The sequence below is a fragment of the Megalops cyprinoides genome, chromosome 18, assembly GCF_013368585.1.
Source record: "Megalops cyprinoides isolate fMegCyp1 chromosome 18, fMegCyp1.pri, whole genome shotgun sequence".
In the NCBI taxonomy this organism is placed as follows: domain Eukaryota; kingdom Metazoa; phylum Chordata; class Actinopteri; order Elopiformes; family Megalopidae; genus Megalops; species Megalops cyprinoides.
Window position 1 is genome coordinate 24,435,142 of NC_050600.1, and position 13,392 is coordinate 24,448,533.

The 13,392-nt window shown below is 45.6% G+C and overlaps 1 protein-coding gene across 2 annotated transcripts in view; it reads left to right on the forward strand.

Annotated features, from left to right (window-relative positions):
- LOC118793007 (rab11 family-interacting protein 5-like) overlaps positions 1 to 7,960 on the forward strand; it is a 33,230-nt gene extending 25,270 nt beyond the window's left edge. The window contains exons 4-6 of one of the 2 annotated variants that reach the window (XM_036550930.1): positions 174 to 3,140; positions 6,557 to 6,713; positions 7,702 to 7,960. In XM_036550930.1, coding sequence (XP_036406823.1) covers positions 174 to 3,140; positions 6,557 to 6,713; positions 7,702 to 7,953 — 3,376 coding nt within the window. In that variant the 3' untranslated portion in view covers positions 7,954 to 7,960. The remainder of the gene's footprint in view (positions 1 to 173; positions 3,141 to 6,556; positions 6,714 to 7,701) is intronic. The other variant, XM_036550931.1, reaches the window with a different exon arrangement.
- Positions 7,961 to 13,392: the final 5,432 nt, after the last annotated feature.

The window sequence follows — 13,392 nt, forward strand, 5'->3', positions numbered from 1 at the left end:
CCTCCACATAATTACTGAGTTCAGAGAGCTCATATTCTGATAATAGTAAGTGTTCATATTCTGTTTCAGCTCTAGATATTGGTTGTTTTCTTGTTGCTGGCATTTTAAATTCCCTTTTAAATTCACTTGACCCAGAACTAACCGCAAGGACCATTTTTGCCTTCCCTCCACAGCCAGGAAGTGTCTCCTATGGTAGAAACCAGCACAGATGCACTGTGTCACCCCTCACCTCGCTCCACTGATCACCTGCTCCCCTGCTCCCCTCCTGCTTTCGCTTCGCCAGGCAGCACGCATCACGCTAACCCCTTCACCCCCTCTCCCGTCACCCCGCCCATGTCTCCCTCCAACCCCTTTTTCAGCCGCCTGCAGTGCAACCCCTTCTATGAGGAGCTCTTGGCTGATCAGGTGCTAAAATCTGCCCCGCCTACTCCACCCCGCCCTTCCAGCTCCCCGCTCTGGCCTTCCGCAGCTTCACCCTCTTGGCCTGGCGCCCCCAGCCCTGCCCTTAACTCCACTCATGGGGAAGGCGTCGTCTCTCGGAGGGAGCGCCCGGGGGCCGTGGCGAGACAGAGGTCCCTCCCCGCGATGCTTCCTGGGGCAACAGGCTCCTCCCCCAACCCCTTCGCCACCCGCTCCGTGTCGGAGAGCGGGTGCGAGTGGGATGAGTCGTTCGACGCCTTCGCCGCCAGCAGGCTGAAGTCGCCGCGTGGCCCCGCCCCCTGCGCTTCTCACAGGAGGAACGGTGGGCAGCAGGAGTGGCCGGTGGCTGGAATCGCAGAGGAAGCGGGAGAGGGCGAGGAGCCCGCCCCTGCCGGGAAGCCCCCGCCCCTGCCCCCGCGAAGACCCGTGAGGACGCCGGTGAAAGAGGGGCGCAGGGACAGCTGGCTGGACAGGGTGCAGGAGATGGCGGTGAAGAAGGAGGCGTGTCTGCTGTCCCAAACGGACGCGGCCTCCATGCTGCACCGCAGGGAGGGGGACCGCAGGAGGAACACGCCCTGCTCACCCCAGGACCTCGTTTTAGACCGAGAGGCAGAGAGGACGCCAAAACTGCACTCGAGACCCTCTGACTCTGCCTCATCCCTGAGGCTTGTGCAGGATTGTTCTGTGAAGAGAGGCCCTGTCGATTCTGCGGTTGTGCGAAGCCAGGGCATTTTAGAGACATCAGGAAGTGATGCGGACAGATTGGCATGGAACTCTTTCTCTGAGCATCAACCTGATTCTGAAGCACCAGAGCCCAACAAAGAACTGATCATGAACAATGCACTTAATTTCTCAGCCCAAGTGGTCTCTAAAGAATTAGGCCAAGAAGATTCCACAAGCCACTTTCCCTCTGTTTGTGGAGAAGAATTTGAAGACAGAGTTCCTCCACTCCCCCCAGAAAGGCACTCTAATAATTCAAACTCTGAAATCTGTAGAGCTGAGCTTCTTTCTCTTGCCACTATCCCAGCTGACAAACCTTGTATGGCTAACCAGGAGAAATCGGGTATCACTGTAACTAATTCACCTTATAGTTGCACCTTACTTCCAAGTGCTAATGATGCCAAGGTGATTGATTCGCTTCAAGTTAACACTCAAGCTACCAATAAAAATCTTGGCGATTTGCTTGTCAACAGTGATGCTGCTTGCTTTCCCTCTGCAAGGATTGCTAATGCCTTTGAGATTAACAACAACACTGGCAAAGTTTTCAGCCCGTCCCAGTCTGCTGCTGGAGTCTGCCCAGTGGATTCAAGGCACCCAAACAAATGCCACAGCTCGATTGCTGACATCTTCTCAGATTACAATTCCGTGGTGTCGGTAGGCTGTGCCGGCGAGGGTGGCTGCTCGCCTGTCGCTGTCCAAGGTCCAGCTGTAGGATCTGCATTTGGGACATCCAAAAACGCTGCTAAGACTCTAGCCCTCGAATCAGATTTCTGTGATTCTCCAGAATTGTCGAAAAACACGGCCGTTTCCTTGCAGAGGGAGGTTGGACATCGTCCCGGTACTCCAGGTGCAGGTGGTAATCCGAGCCTGCCTGTCTTGGCTGGGGAAGAAACGCACTTGCGGAAAGCTCACAAAGAGAGCTTCCAAATGGAGTGGTCACCCATCACAGCAACTGGAGAGAGCGTGACCGATTCAGAGACACCCTGCAATGCCTTGGCCGCAGAAGCGGCTGCAGATAACACCCTCGAACGGTCCTCTGTTACGTTAGATGCACCGTGCAGCGATTTCAGTTTCAAAGCCCCTATTTCACCATTTTCGTGTCTTGATGATGTACATGTAAATGTAAATGCTGATGACGGCTTGCAAAAAAATCTTAAAGAAGAGGGAGGCGACAGCTTGAAGGGGTCAAACAGAACCCCACTGAACAATTTGACAAGTGGCGGCGATTTAGCAGCCAGTCATTCACAGGCAAATGACCCCAGTTCTTTGACGTCCGCTCACAAAGATGCGCTTAACCACCATATTCTGGCTGAAAGCAAAACTACTGGAAAAACTACAGAGACGGATTCCATTTGCCACTCACCAAAAAGCAACTGCAGCAATAACACTGAGCTTCCAAAAGCTGAGGAAAATGGCAGTGCTTCAATTAACCCCTTATGCAGCATAATAGATTCTTCCTTTGTTGAACTCAACCTTCTGGAGGCACCACTTCAGCAAGGTGGGTGCCACAAGCAGGAAGAAAGCGAGCCACCACCCAAACCGCCCAGGATCTTCAACGAGTCCGCGGCAGCAGACCAGCAAGCAAAAGAGAGGCCTGAAGAGGGTCAGGAGGGTGCATTTCGGTGGCAGGAAGGATGTGGAGACCCAAGTGTGCTGGAATGCTTGGAGGGCACACGGGAGATCAGCTTCGAGGCCCTCCATGCCAAAGTGGCGCCAGGTTTGAGACGTCGATCTAGCGCCGATCCGACGGCACCGGGGCCCCTTTTGCATGGCCTCGCCCCCCGGGCTTCCTCCGCCCCTCCCCCAGCGGCTGAAACTAACCCCCCGTCCACCCTCTTCCCCTCGCTCATCCCAACCCCCCCTTTCGTGAGGCCACCAGCAGGGACCGCCCAGGCCGCCGCCCCCTCCTCCACTGCACCACCCGCGATTGGCTCAGCGCACAGGGTTCTGCCCAAGGAGACACGCCCGGCTGACAGCTCCCTGTCCCATCATGTGAGCAGGTGAGACCACATGCAAATGCCCTGCCCGGGAGGGCCCCCCTCCCTCCCCTCTCCTTATTTTTGAGTTATTCCATTCCAGCTGCAGCTGTTCAGCTCATTACGATAAGCACAACCTGCATGACGTCAACATCAGCTCATTTATAGCTCTGACCAAAGTGTTGAGCAGATTTTCAACAGGGGTTGTTCCTTGGTAGGTGAAAAAATGTCTGGCTTTTCTGATTGGATGTTAAAGTATTGGACCCCTGGAGTCGGTTGCCTCTGTAAGACTTACAGTACGGACTTTCACACTGTTAGACTAATATTTTAGGGACTTCATATATCAAAATGCACCCGCATATTGGGTCGTTATTATTGCATCAGACCGTGATATTATATTGTTGTGTGCAGGTTGATTTTACAGAGGATCAGACTAGGGGCCAGATTAAATCTTTGATCAACACTGTAATAAATAAACTAGGTGCAAATAGCCAATTAGGCCTTTAAAACATAATTGCTAAGAGAATGAAATTTATAATCAGTGGTTTGCAGGTAAGTCAAACTTTTGATGCAATTTCAGCCATTTTATTAAATTGTGAATTTTATTACGCAACATCACTCTGTAATCCAAGAATGTTTGTGAAATGTTCCAAAAATCGTAAATGGTTCCCAACTTGCAGCCCTGACAGTGCATGTGAGCACAGGTAAGTTCATAAAGCACTGCAGATATAAACTACAGGAGAAAAACCGTCTGAACTGTTACTAGAGTGCACTGTTTTGTCATGGGTATTGTCTTTACAGAATTTTTTTCAAAATCATATTTTCCTTTCTCATACAGTGCATATTGTGTTGGGTTTTTTCCTGTTTCTGAGGATCATGCTCATTGCTTTTGTTTGTATGTGTAAGTTTGTAAAGGGATGTGCTTTGAGTAACGCTGAACTCTGGTTGTTGTGGGTACATGAATGTTTTAGGAATTCTGGGTGTGTGCAGCCTGTTTATATTTCCCCAGAGCTACTTCCTGTTCTTTGTTTGTGATGTTGAACTCAGCTGGTGTGGCAAGGGTCCATGACCGACGTTGCACACTACTGGATTCCCATTCCTGTGCGTTTCCGGCCTCATTGTTCCAGCCAATCCCCTCGCAGTGACGTCTCCGTAGAGACAGGGTCATTCAGGGGTCAGTCATTTAAGCTGGGGTGGAATCAAAGTTTCAGCATTGTTTATTCCTGATCTTCACCCTAGAGGGGGTGGACAAGCATACACACACTATGCCAACAATCTGTTTAAAGGACTAGCTGTGTACACTTGGGCTAAGGCCTAAGTTCACTTTAATTGTCTCAGAAGGACACTCTGAGACAGCCTGTTCCTTGTTCTTCCTTGTTCCTTCCCTCTTCCATTTTTAGACAAACTCCCAGGCTGCTGTAATTTAGTCAGTTGGAGAACGTGTTTTTTTGAGCTATAAATACAGCGAGAACAGGGGCACATTTTACAGTTCCGGGCATGTTTTTTTCCTGTCTCCTGATTGGATTTCATCAGCACGGTCTTCCTGACTTTCTGTTGTGGTTGGACCGCAGGAACAAAGATCGGGATGAGTGTACTAGGTTGCTACCCTGTCCACTAATGAAGGGTAAAGCGTCAGCCGTCTGAGAACACACAGTGCAACAAAACGTACATGATGTGTGACACACAGGGGGACGGATAGTAGGTTGAATTGAGGAGAGACTGAACGTAGAAGTCTTCCTTTGTTGAGTGTGTGGGGATGACCTGGAGGGTCATCAGTCATTTGACTCAAAAGGCTTGTGTTTGCACTACGACCTTTATATGATTCTATCAGGCATGTAAAATTCAAATACAAAAAAATGTTTAAAAATTCAAAGTATAGAATCATTTAAAATATGACCTGTATGAAGCCTGGCAAATCTGCATAATTAACAAACTGTTAATCTGTTTGTTTTTAATATTTCTTTTGTGGAGTACATAACATGACCTCATACATGAAGTTATGAATTAAATACCTAAGTAAGACGAATATCTACTTGGGTGTGAAATATTTTATTCATTGAACATCATTGAACCTCACCATTGCATTTATAAATGATTCTATGTAGTCAGTGAATATCCACAATATCAAATATCAAAAGCTCTGATGATTGCATCACATCTAGTTCCCCATTTGGGGAACAACATCTGGAAATACAGTTTTACGAGGTTATAAACGTACATGTAGTGGCGTGTGTGTTCATAACATGGGCCTGCAGTAAGGCACTTGCGGCTGGTTTCACTCAGATTGCTCCCACATGCTGTATAATCAAAGTCTAAACCTCTGTATCCTGCCGAATTTTCGATCCTGCAATAAAAGTCTCTCAGCTTGGTGAACTAACACCTGTCCCAGTGTCAACTGAGTTGTAGGTGGTTTTGAATATTTTTTAGAAATCCTCAAATCAAAAATACTTGCATATTTGTTTGCTTGGGGGAAAAGGTCAGCCTTGTACCTGCTGGCCTGTGTAGTGTTTTCTTAACGCCATACGCTCTCAGCGCTCCAGGCTGTGCTGCGTCAGTGCCCCTGCTCATTTGGCACGTGGAGCAAGAGATGCCAAATGTGCAGAGCTGTCAGTCAAGTCTGTGTCCTCCCTCAGCATCTCTCTGCCTGATCTCTGCTTTCTCGACAACCTGCTGTCCTAATCGCCAGGCCCACCTTCCTGCGTTTCTCCCTGTCTTTCTCCCTCTCTCTCTCTCTCTCTGTCTCTGTCTCTCTCATTTCTGCTTCTCCCTCTCCCTCTTGTCTTGCTCCCTCTTTGCTTATTTTCCCCTCTCTACTCTCTCTGGCTTTATGTCTCTTTGCTTCCTTTTTACTTCTCTCTCATACTCTCTTATGCTGTCTTCCAGTTCTTTCTCTCTATAACCTTATGTCTCTGTCTTTACTTCCCCCTTCCTAATTTTTTTCGACTTTTTTCTCCCTGTGCTTATGCCATTTCCCCCCACCTACTGCCAGGCAGTAGTAGAGATAATCACTTGAGCTTGAGGGATGACTGTACTCCTAGCCAACATAGGGTATTTTATTTCATTTCAGAGACTGTCAAACTTAATTCTACACCACTGCTGATTCACCCGTCAATCAGGAATGTGAAATACCAGTCTCTAATATGACATCACCTTACCACATTGTGACCAGACGTTAAGAGTTCTCTGCCGCTGTCCTCCTGTGTTCTAGTTAATAATACTATAATAATACTATAATGTGGTTATGCTATACTATATTATACTGTAGGTATAGGAATAATACTATAAATTGAGCAACAGTCAATGTGGAAACAAAACAAAACTGGAGGCTGAGCGCAACTTCAGACGTTCACTTTGAGCAAAGCTTGTTTGGGGCCCATTCCCATCGTATGGCATCCTTTGCCCAAACTTGGCCAAACTCTCCCCATCTATTTCCCCTGCAGCCCCCACCCAGTGAAGCCACTGACCTCTGCAACCTCCCAGGGAGAGAAGAAGCCAGAGGGCCGCTCGGTCCTGGTCAGCGGGTTGGAGAAGCTCAAGTCCACCATTCACCCAGGGCGGGCCTCCCAGCCAGGCGAGACTGAGGCTGAGAGAAACAAGGTAGGCCTGAGGTTCTCTGAACCAGACTCTGAGACTGGAGAGCCGGGCCCCTAGTACTGAGATGAATTACTGACCCATGTTCTTGAGAGCAGAAGTTTTCAACAGTGTTCTGGAATTGTATCCATTTTAGCACAAGGCTTAAACTAAGATGGTCCTCTACAACAGATAATTGCAGCTTGATGTTGACCCCCCTCCAACAAAGTTTATTGGTCAGTGTATTACAAAATACGAAGCTGAAAGTGTAAAGAGTGGTCTTTTAAAAAATCTACTTTACACTGTATGCATTTCCAAATATTACCTCTGATACGTTAAACGGAATAAAAACAGATACAGCTATTTTTTAACTAATGCAACATGCGTAACATACAATATTTGCGATACATTTCTTTTTGAAAGAAAATGGTTTGAGATGGACTCTTGTTTCTTCGTACATTTAAAGTCTGTGCATAGGGTCGGAGGGATATGAGAAGGAGAGTTTTTTTTTCATTCAGTGCTGGCTGCCACTGGAAACTCATTTCAGTGGGCTAATGGAGCCCTGGGCTAGGAGTCCCTTTTTCCAACTTGTTAATTAAAAACTGTTGACCTACTTCGGTGAATCTGTTTCACCATGAAAATGGGCTTAAGTCTGGCACTCTGCTCCACACAAGTGTGTTTGTCTTTGTATGCTTATGCCCCAGTCAAAGCATGTCAGAAGACATTGCTGTGCAGTGTCATATTCTAGAGATGGTATAAGCATTCAAAGCACAAGCAGACACACAGAACATGTACAGCGTGCAATGTGGTTGAGCTCAGAATGGCTCATAAGCAGTGGTTGAAAAAACGAGAATAGTGAAAAGAACGTGGAACTCACTGGCAGACTTGGCTGCACACTAACAATTCAGCGAAATTGTCAGTGTAATTGTAACACTGCCGAGAGATAAGGAACCCCATGTACACAGAAAAGCTCTGTGTAAAAAAAAGTATCTTCTTCTATCCTCCTTCCTAACAGGCCGAGGGTGCGGCACGATACGACCACCTGACCAACAACGAGATCATCGCCCTGCTGCTGCAGCGGGAGGCGGAGCTGGAGAGGCGGGGGGCGGAGTCGGAGAAGCAGGGGGCGTTGCTGGAGAAGCGGGAGGCGGAGCTGAAGAAGATGAAGGTACAGGTGCGGGACCTGGAGGACTACATCGACCGGCTGCTGGTGCGCATCATGGAGCAGAAGCCCACGCTCCTGCAGGTGCGCTCCAGATACAAGTGAAGACCCCCCCCCCCCCCCCCCATCAGTCAGACTCCACCCTCCTGAGCCACATCCCTCCACCCTGGTGGCCTCTGGCGTCCTCACTGCTATACTGCCCTGTCATCATGGACTCGGTGTGGGAAAGCCGAGTGTGCATGCTTACCTCCTCAGCACTAGCCATGTATGAAGAATTAGGATATGAAGGGGGATTCTCAGGGGTGGAGGGGGGGGGGGAGGGGGACTGGGATGGTTGGATGACACAGATGGTTAGAGTGAAAATGATTGGCTTTGATTGTAAAAAAAAAAAAAAGGCCGTCACAGAGGTGTAAACCACACCATCAAGGAGGATATTTCTCTGACAGTACTGATCAAGCAGTACCTACTTACTTCCAAATTAAGACATGCCGCTTTTGCGGGACTTCTTGAGCAGGGTGACTGTCGAGTGTCCCCGTAGTATCTCAAGCCAAAAGACAGAATGGAATATGTGCAAATCTCCATCCAAATCCTCGCTCTTCAGCCTCAGCATATGAGAGTTCACAAACACTTAAGTCTTTCACGCAAAGCAGTATTGTCATTAGCTTAGCCTCTTTTTTTTTTTTGCTGAGAAACACGTGGAGTGCTCTACCTCTGGGATGCAGTCACACGTTGCAATACAGAGATGTGTCAATCACAGCAGCCTCACCCAATACATTTTGCTCCCTGTGGTATTGCCTGTGCAAGAACGGTGCAGCTCTCATACAAGTGTAGCGAAACGCCTCAGAACCCAGCTTTGATTCCCTAATTCTGACTCCGCCCCCCCCACTATACACCCCGTCCCACTGCACGCCTAACGCTTACCGTGCTTTCAAGTGCGAGAAAAGGAAGGGAGATGTTCTACACTATATACGTCATATGGAATTGCCAAATGCTGCCTTATTTTATATTTTTGTTGGTGTTATGGTTCTTGTTTATTTATTTTTTTAAAAAACGTTTGATGCAATAGTTTGGCACCTGACTGCGTTTGCAAGAGTACATGACTGAGCCTATCACTAAAGCCATGCTTTGAATACGCAAAGTATGACGCCTAGCGCGGAGTTTCTGGCTGGGTTATGCCTGCAAAATCGCAAAACATCAGTTAAGTTCTGTGAGAGGATCTGTGCGTTTTCAGAATTTAAAAGGAAAGAGATGTTTTTTTACTCGATGGATTTTCTTAAGCTTATATGCATTCCATGTAAAAACAAAATGTCTAAAATGTTTAATTTAAATATTTGTTTTGTTCTTGTTCATTGCTCTCTACCTCCCTTCCATGCTTCCACTAAAAGACAAACATGCCTAGAACTGTGTTGTAAAAATATTTTCCCACAAATTCACTGTAAAAAGTGTAGCCGCTACTATGTTATGTATAGCTGTATATATTGTCCTGGATGTTGGCACAGTATTAATGGGTACTTACACATACAGACCTATGCAGATGTTCTGATGTATAGGATTATTTCACTCCTGATTGCGCAATTAACAACTGCTCTAGATGCAGTGCAAGCCAAAAAACTGCGGTAGATTTGTTAGAATGTAGTTGTGCTGCCTTTTTTTACAGTGATAAAATACCACACAATGAGGTGCTTTATGAAGTCTTCATGACTAGTTACCGACCACTTTCGACCAAATGGTCCCATCAGTGTTTTCCTTCGAACAACACAGCTACTAGGTGAACTGAAGTGTTTTGTTGAAGGACACATGTTATATTGTGCAAACCTGATTTCTTCTGCTTGTTTATTCAGTCCAAGGAATTTGTGTAGAATGAGGAACGAGGGATGTAGTTTGTAAGTATTAATAGGACTCCGTTACATGCTGTGTATTTAATTTCAGTTAAAGGTTTGCTTCCATGCTTCCTGATTGTTCATGTCCGTTTGCTGTTAATCTTTGTTGATATTCTGTTGAGCACTTTGCAAATAAAGGCTTTCAATGACATTTAATAATGTTTTAATGACTTTCAGGGTTGACTTTCATGACTTCTTATGGGTTTCAGCATAGGTTCGGAACATAGTAGTGTTGAGGTCACCCAGTTTCCCATAATGCTCTGCCCTGCATGCGACAGGGGAGGATGCTGCAAATTATTTTTTGATTGCATACATTTAAAGGACAATCAAATCTGCAGATTGAGAGGGGGCCACAATACCCTCCCACATCTACCTGACTGTTTCAGTGTGCTGAAATCTGTTGCATGTCCTGTCTATTTCTCTCACTCAGGGCCTAGTGACAACACTTCACGTGTAAGATCCCATGGCTGCACACTGCTCTCATGGCTTTTGCTCGAAATGCACAAACACTCCCCTGCCGGTGTGTTATCGACCGCTGTGAAACCACCCCTGAAGTTTTGTGGCGTGAGCGTGCGCGCTTTCCACTGAGGCGTAACCTACTGCTCAGCACCATTATTCACTCATACAGAAAAGCAATTTAAAGACATTTCTCGTTGTTGTTGTTGGGGGTTTTTTTTTTTTTTTTGCTTTTGTTGCACCTTCATGTGACCAGCTCAGCATTAGAGGAGGTTTAAACCATGACCTTGGAAACAGGGAGTGTGATGTTTTCCATCACTGCATAAGCCAACCCTGTGCGTCCTGAAGTTAACACAGCTGAGGAGCAGGAACTCACTGAGCCAAATATGCCTTATTTATGCCACGTTTTTTAGCCATTGTTGGACCTGCCTTTTTTTTCTCTCGTTGCTTTTTTTGGACCATTTGTGTTCCCAGAAAGCCTTGTGCGCTCGGTCTCCCATCCCTCGTCTCCATGTTGGTTGAACACAGTGTTCCCCCGGCAGAAAGTTCTTATACACTAAAAAAAAAAGTAAATAAAAAAATGTATGACTTCAGTGCTGTGGCATGAAATAAAGAGCTGCTTCTCAAACACAAGTGCGTGGCGTTTCCTTGGACGTCGGGGCGTCCTCTGGAGTGAAAGTGCGGAATGATCTGACACACTCGGCCCTGAAATGAAAAGGGTTCCGGCGAGCAGCCGAAATGGAATGTCAAAATAAATAACAGGAAAAGTCACCGCTCCCTTATTTTGGTTCATTGATTTATGCTCTTCTCATTTCCATCCTCTGCAAGTCTGACTCAACTAAAGTAAGTCATGCAAGAGTAAATCAACCAAGAGGTATCAGTAACAGTCCTGGTAATTTTTTCATCAGCAGTACATTTTGTCCTATTTTTACATCACACTTGTCTTCATTTGCCATTAAACTGCATTGCAGAGGACCTGTTGGTGAACCCATGAGAGCTTAAGCAATTTTTAAGGCACTAAGGGCCATATTCTCCCATGTGCATAAGTCAAAAAAAGCATGCAGCTATGCACTTTTCAGCCTACGCATATTCTCCCCCTGTCTTAAGTCTATGATTTGCGCGCCATGAAGGCATTTACATGCTTCAGCCGGAGCAACCCCAAAATCTTGGCGTTTCTTATGTAAACACCATTTATACGTATTCTGCCCTTGACTTACGCACGTTTCAGCTACGCGCTTCTAAGGCGTATGGCATGGCGAAACACCATATTGCCTTTTAAGTCAGCAGTATGCCTACTTTTAACATTGGTATACATGTACAAATGAAGTTCAAATTTTATGATATTTGTGTGTCATTATTTTTAAACTACAACAACAATTCTATATACTGGGGTTTTAAGTGTTCCGTCACAAACAGAGGGATTACTCTCAGTGTATCCACTAGAGGGCTCTGTAAACCTCAAGGTGGAAAGTGACTGGTAAATTCACACCAGAGCAAGCTGATTCTGGATCAGCTTAGTTGGTAACCAGCTGGTCTCACCTCAGTTGTCATCATCTCACTAATTATGTCAGAGTCTTGTTTTTCTCATATGCAGCAGATTCTGGTGCAAGAGGACTTACTTTGTTCCCAGCATTAGAGCAGTTTAGTTTTAAACCTTTTTCCGTGTGGAAAATTGGCATGTTTTCAAAAAATGCAGTTACGGACTCAAAGCGCCACTTCTGCAAATTGATGTTGTGGTATAATTGCATTCAGTGTAAAATGAAGCGTTAAACAGGTGGTGAAGATGATGATTGTCATCGATTAATTTAATGACTGTTCACACTGGAAGGAGTGTTATGCAGGCAATGCCCACAGTATGGCCTGTTGTCCTGGACAGTTAGTTACAAATAAATGCACGTGCGCCATCTTGTTTTAATGTATACATTAATTTTGTTTTTACAGGTTTACTATATGACTACCCAGTGAGGTGCTTCAAAGACATTCATTTATTTTGGTGATTGTTGAAGTTGGCAAACTGTGCTTGTGTAGAAGAAAGTAAAGTTAAAGCCAGGGACAAATGCTAATTGAACCCGGGGATGATTATGCCTGATTAATATATTTCTGTACTTGTACTGTGTTTGTGAACACAGACACAAGAGCTGTCCTGCAATATGAAAGAACCAGGTTACCTGGAGCAAGCATATTACACTCTGGAGAAATGACACAGTCAGACACACACACACACACACACACACACACACATGTGCGCACATATAAACGTATACACACACACACACACACACACACACATTAACTTCAGAAGTAACAAGACAGCTGCACAAACACACACACACATACACACACATGTGTGTGTGTATATACACATACACACATACTCACACATTCACACACACACACATGCACCACATACGCAAAGATACACTCACACACACGCACAAATATACACAAACACTCGCATTCCACACCCACACAGACACACACTTAAACTCAAAGACTCAAATGAGATGGCCTCTTAGGCTGCAAAATTTCACATGAAAGACTGTGGAACTGTTTTCTCACCACTGTTTTTGATGGCTGCCCGTGTAGCAAGCGCTGTCCAGTTTCAAGTATTTGTATTCTGAGTTTTAGTCATTAGTTTCTTCCTGTCACACTTGAATGCATGAGTCTTCTGGCATCAGTGACTAGGCTTACAACAGAGGCTTTCACCAAAGGGTGAAGGTCAGGAGAACTTGTTTCAGATCAGTCAAACATTTCTAAAAAATTACATATTAAAATGGAGCCAGGAAGAGAGGGAAAATCCATGGAAGATGCCTGGATCTCTCCTTGCGTGTGATTACTGAAAACCCAGGATCCAAACCTTTACTGACACTGTCCTGATGTAGTCATGCTGACAGGATTTCAGAAAACACTAATAATTGTAAAGTTCTAAACTTTTAAAAATTTGATCAGTCTTGGAAAATCCCTGTTACCAACAGCATTTTAGCCATATTTCCCTTCAGCATGGTCTGTTAGCGCCAGTTCACTGTGGATGTTAATGCAATTATTGTATGAGTATTACAATTTAATCCTGCACTAAAAACTTTTTTACAGGCTTTACTTATGTTTACAGGCTAATCATCTTTGTTAATTTCATGGTTCATAAAATTTATAAATTGAATGTAAAATAATCAGCAAAAGATCCCGTTATTGCCAACACGCAGAGAGGCCC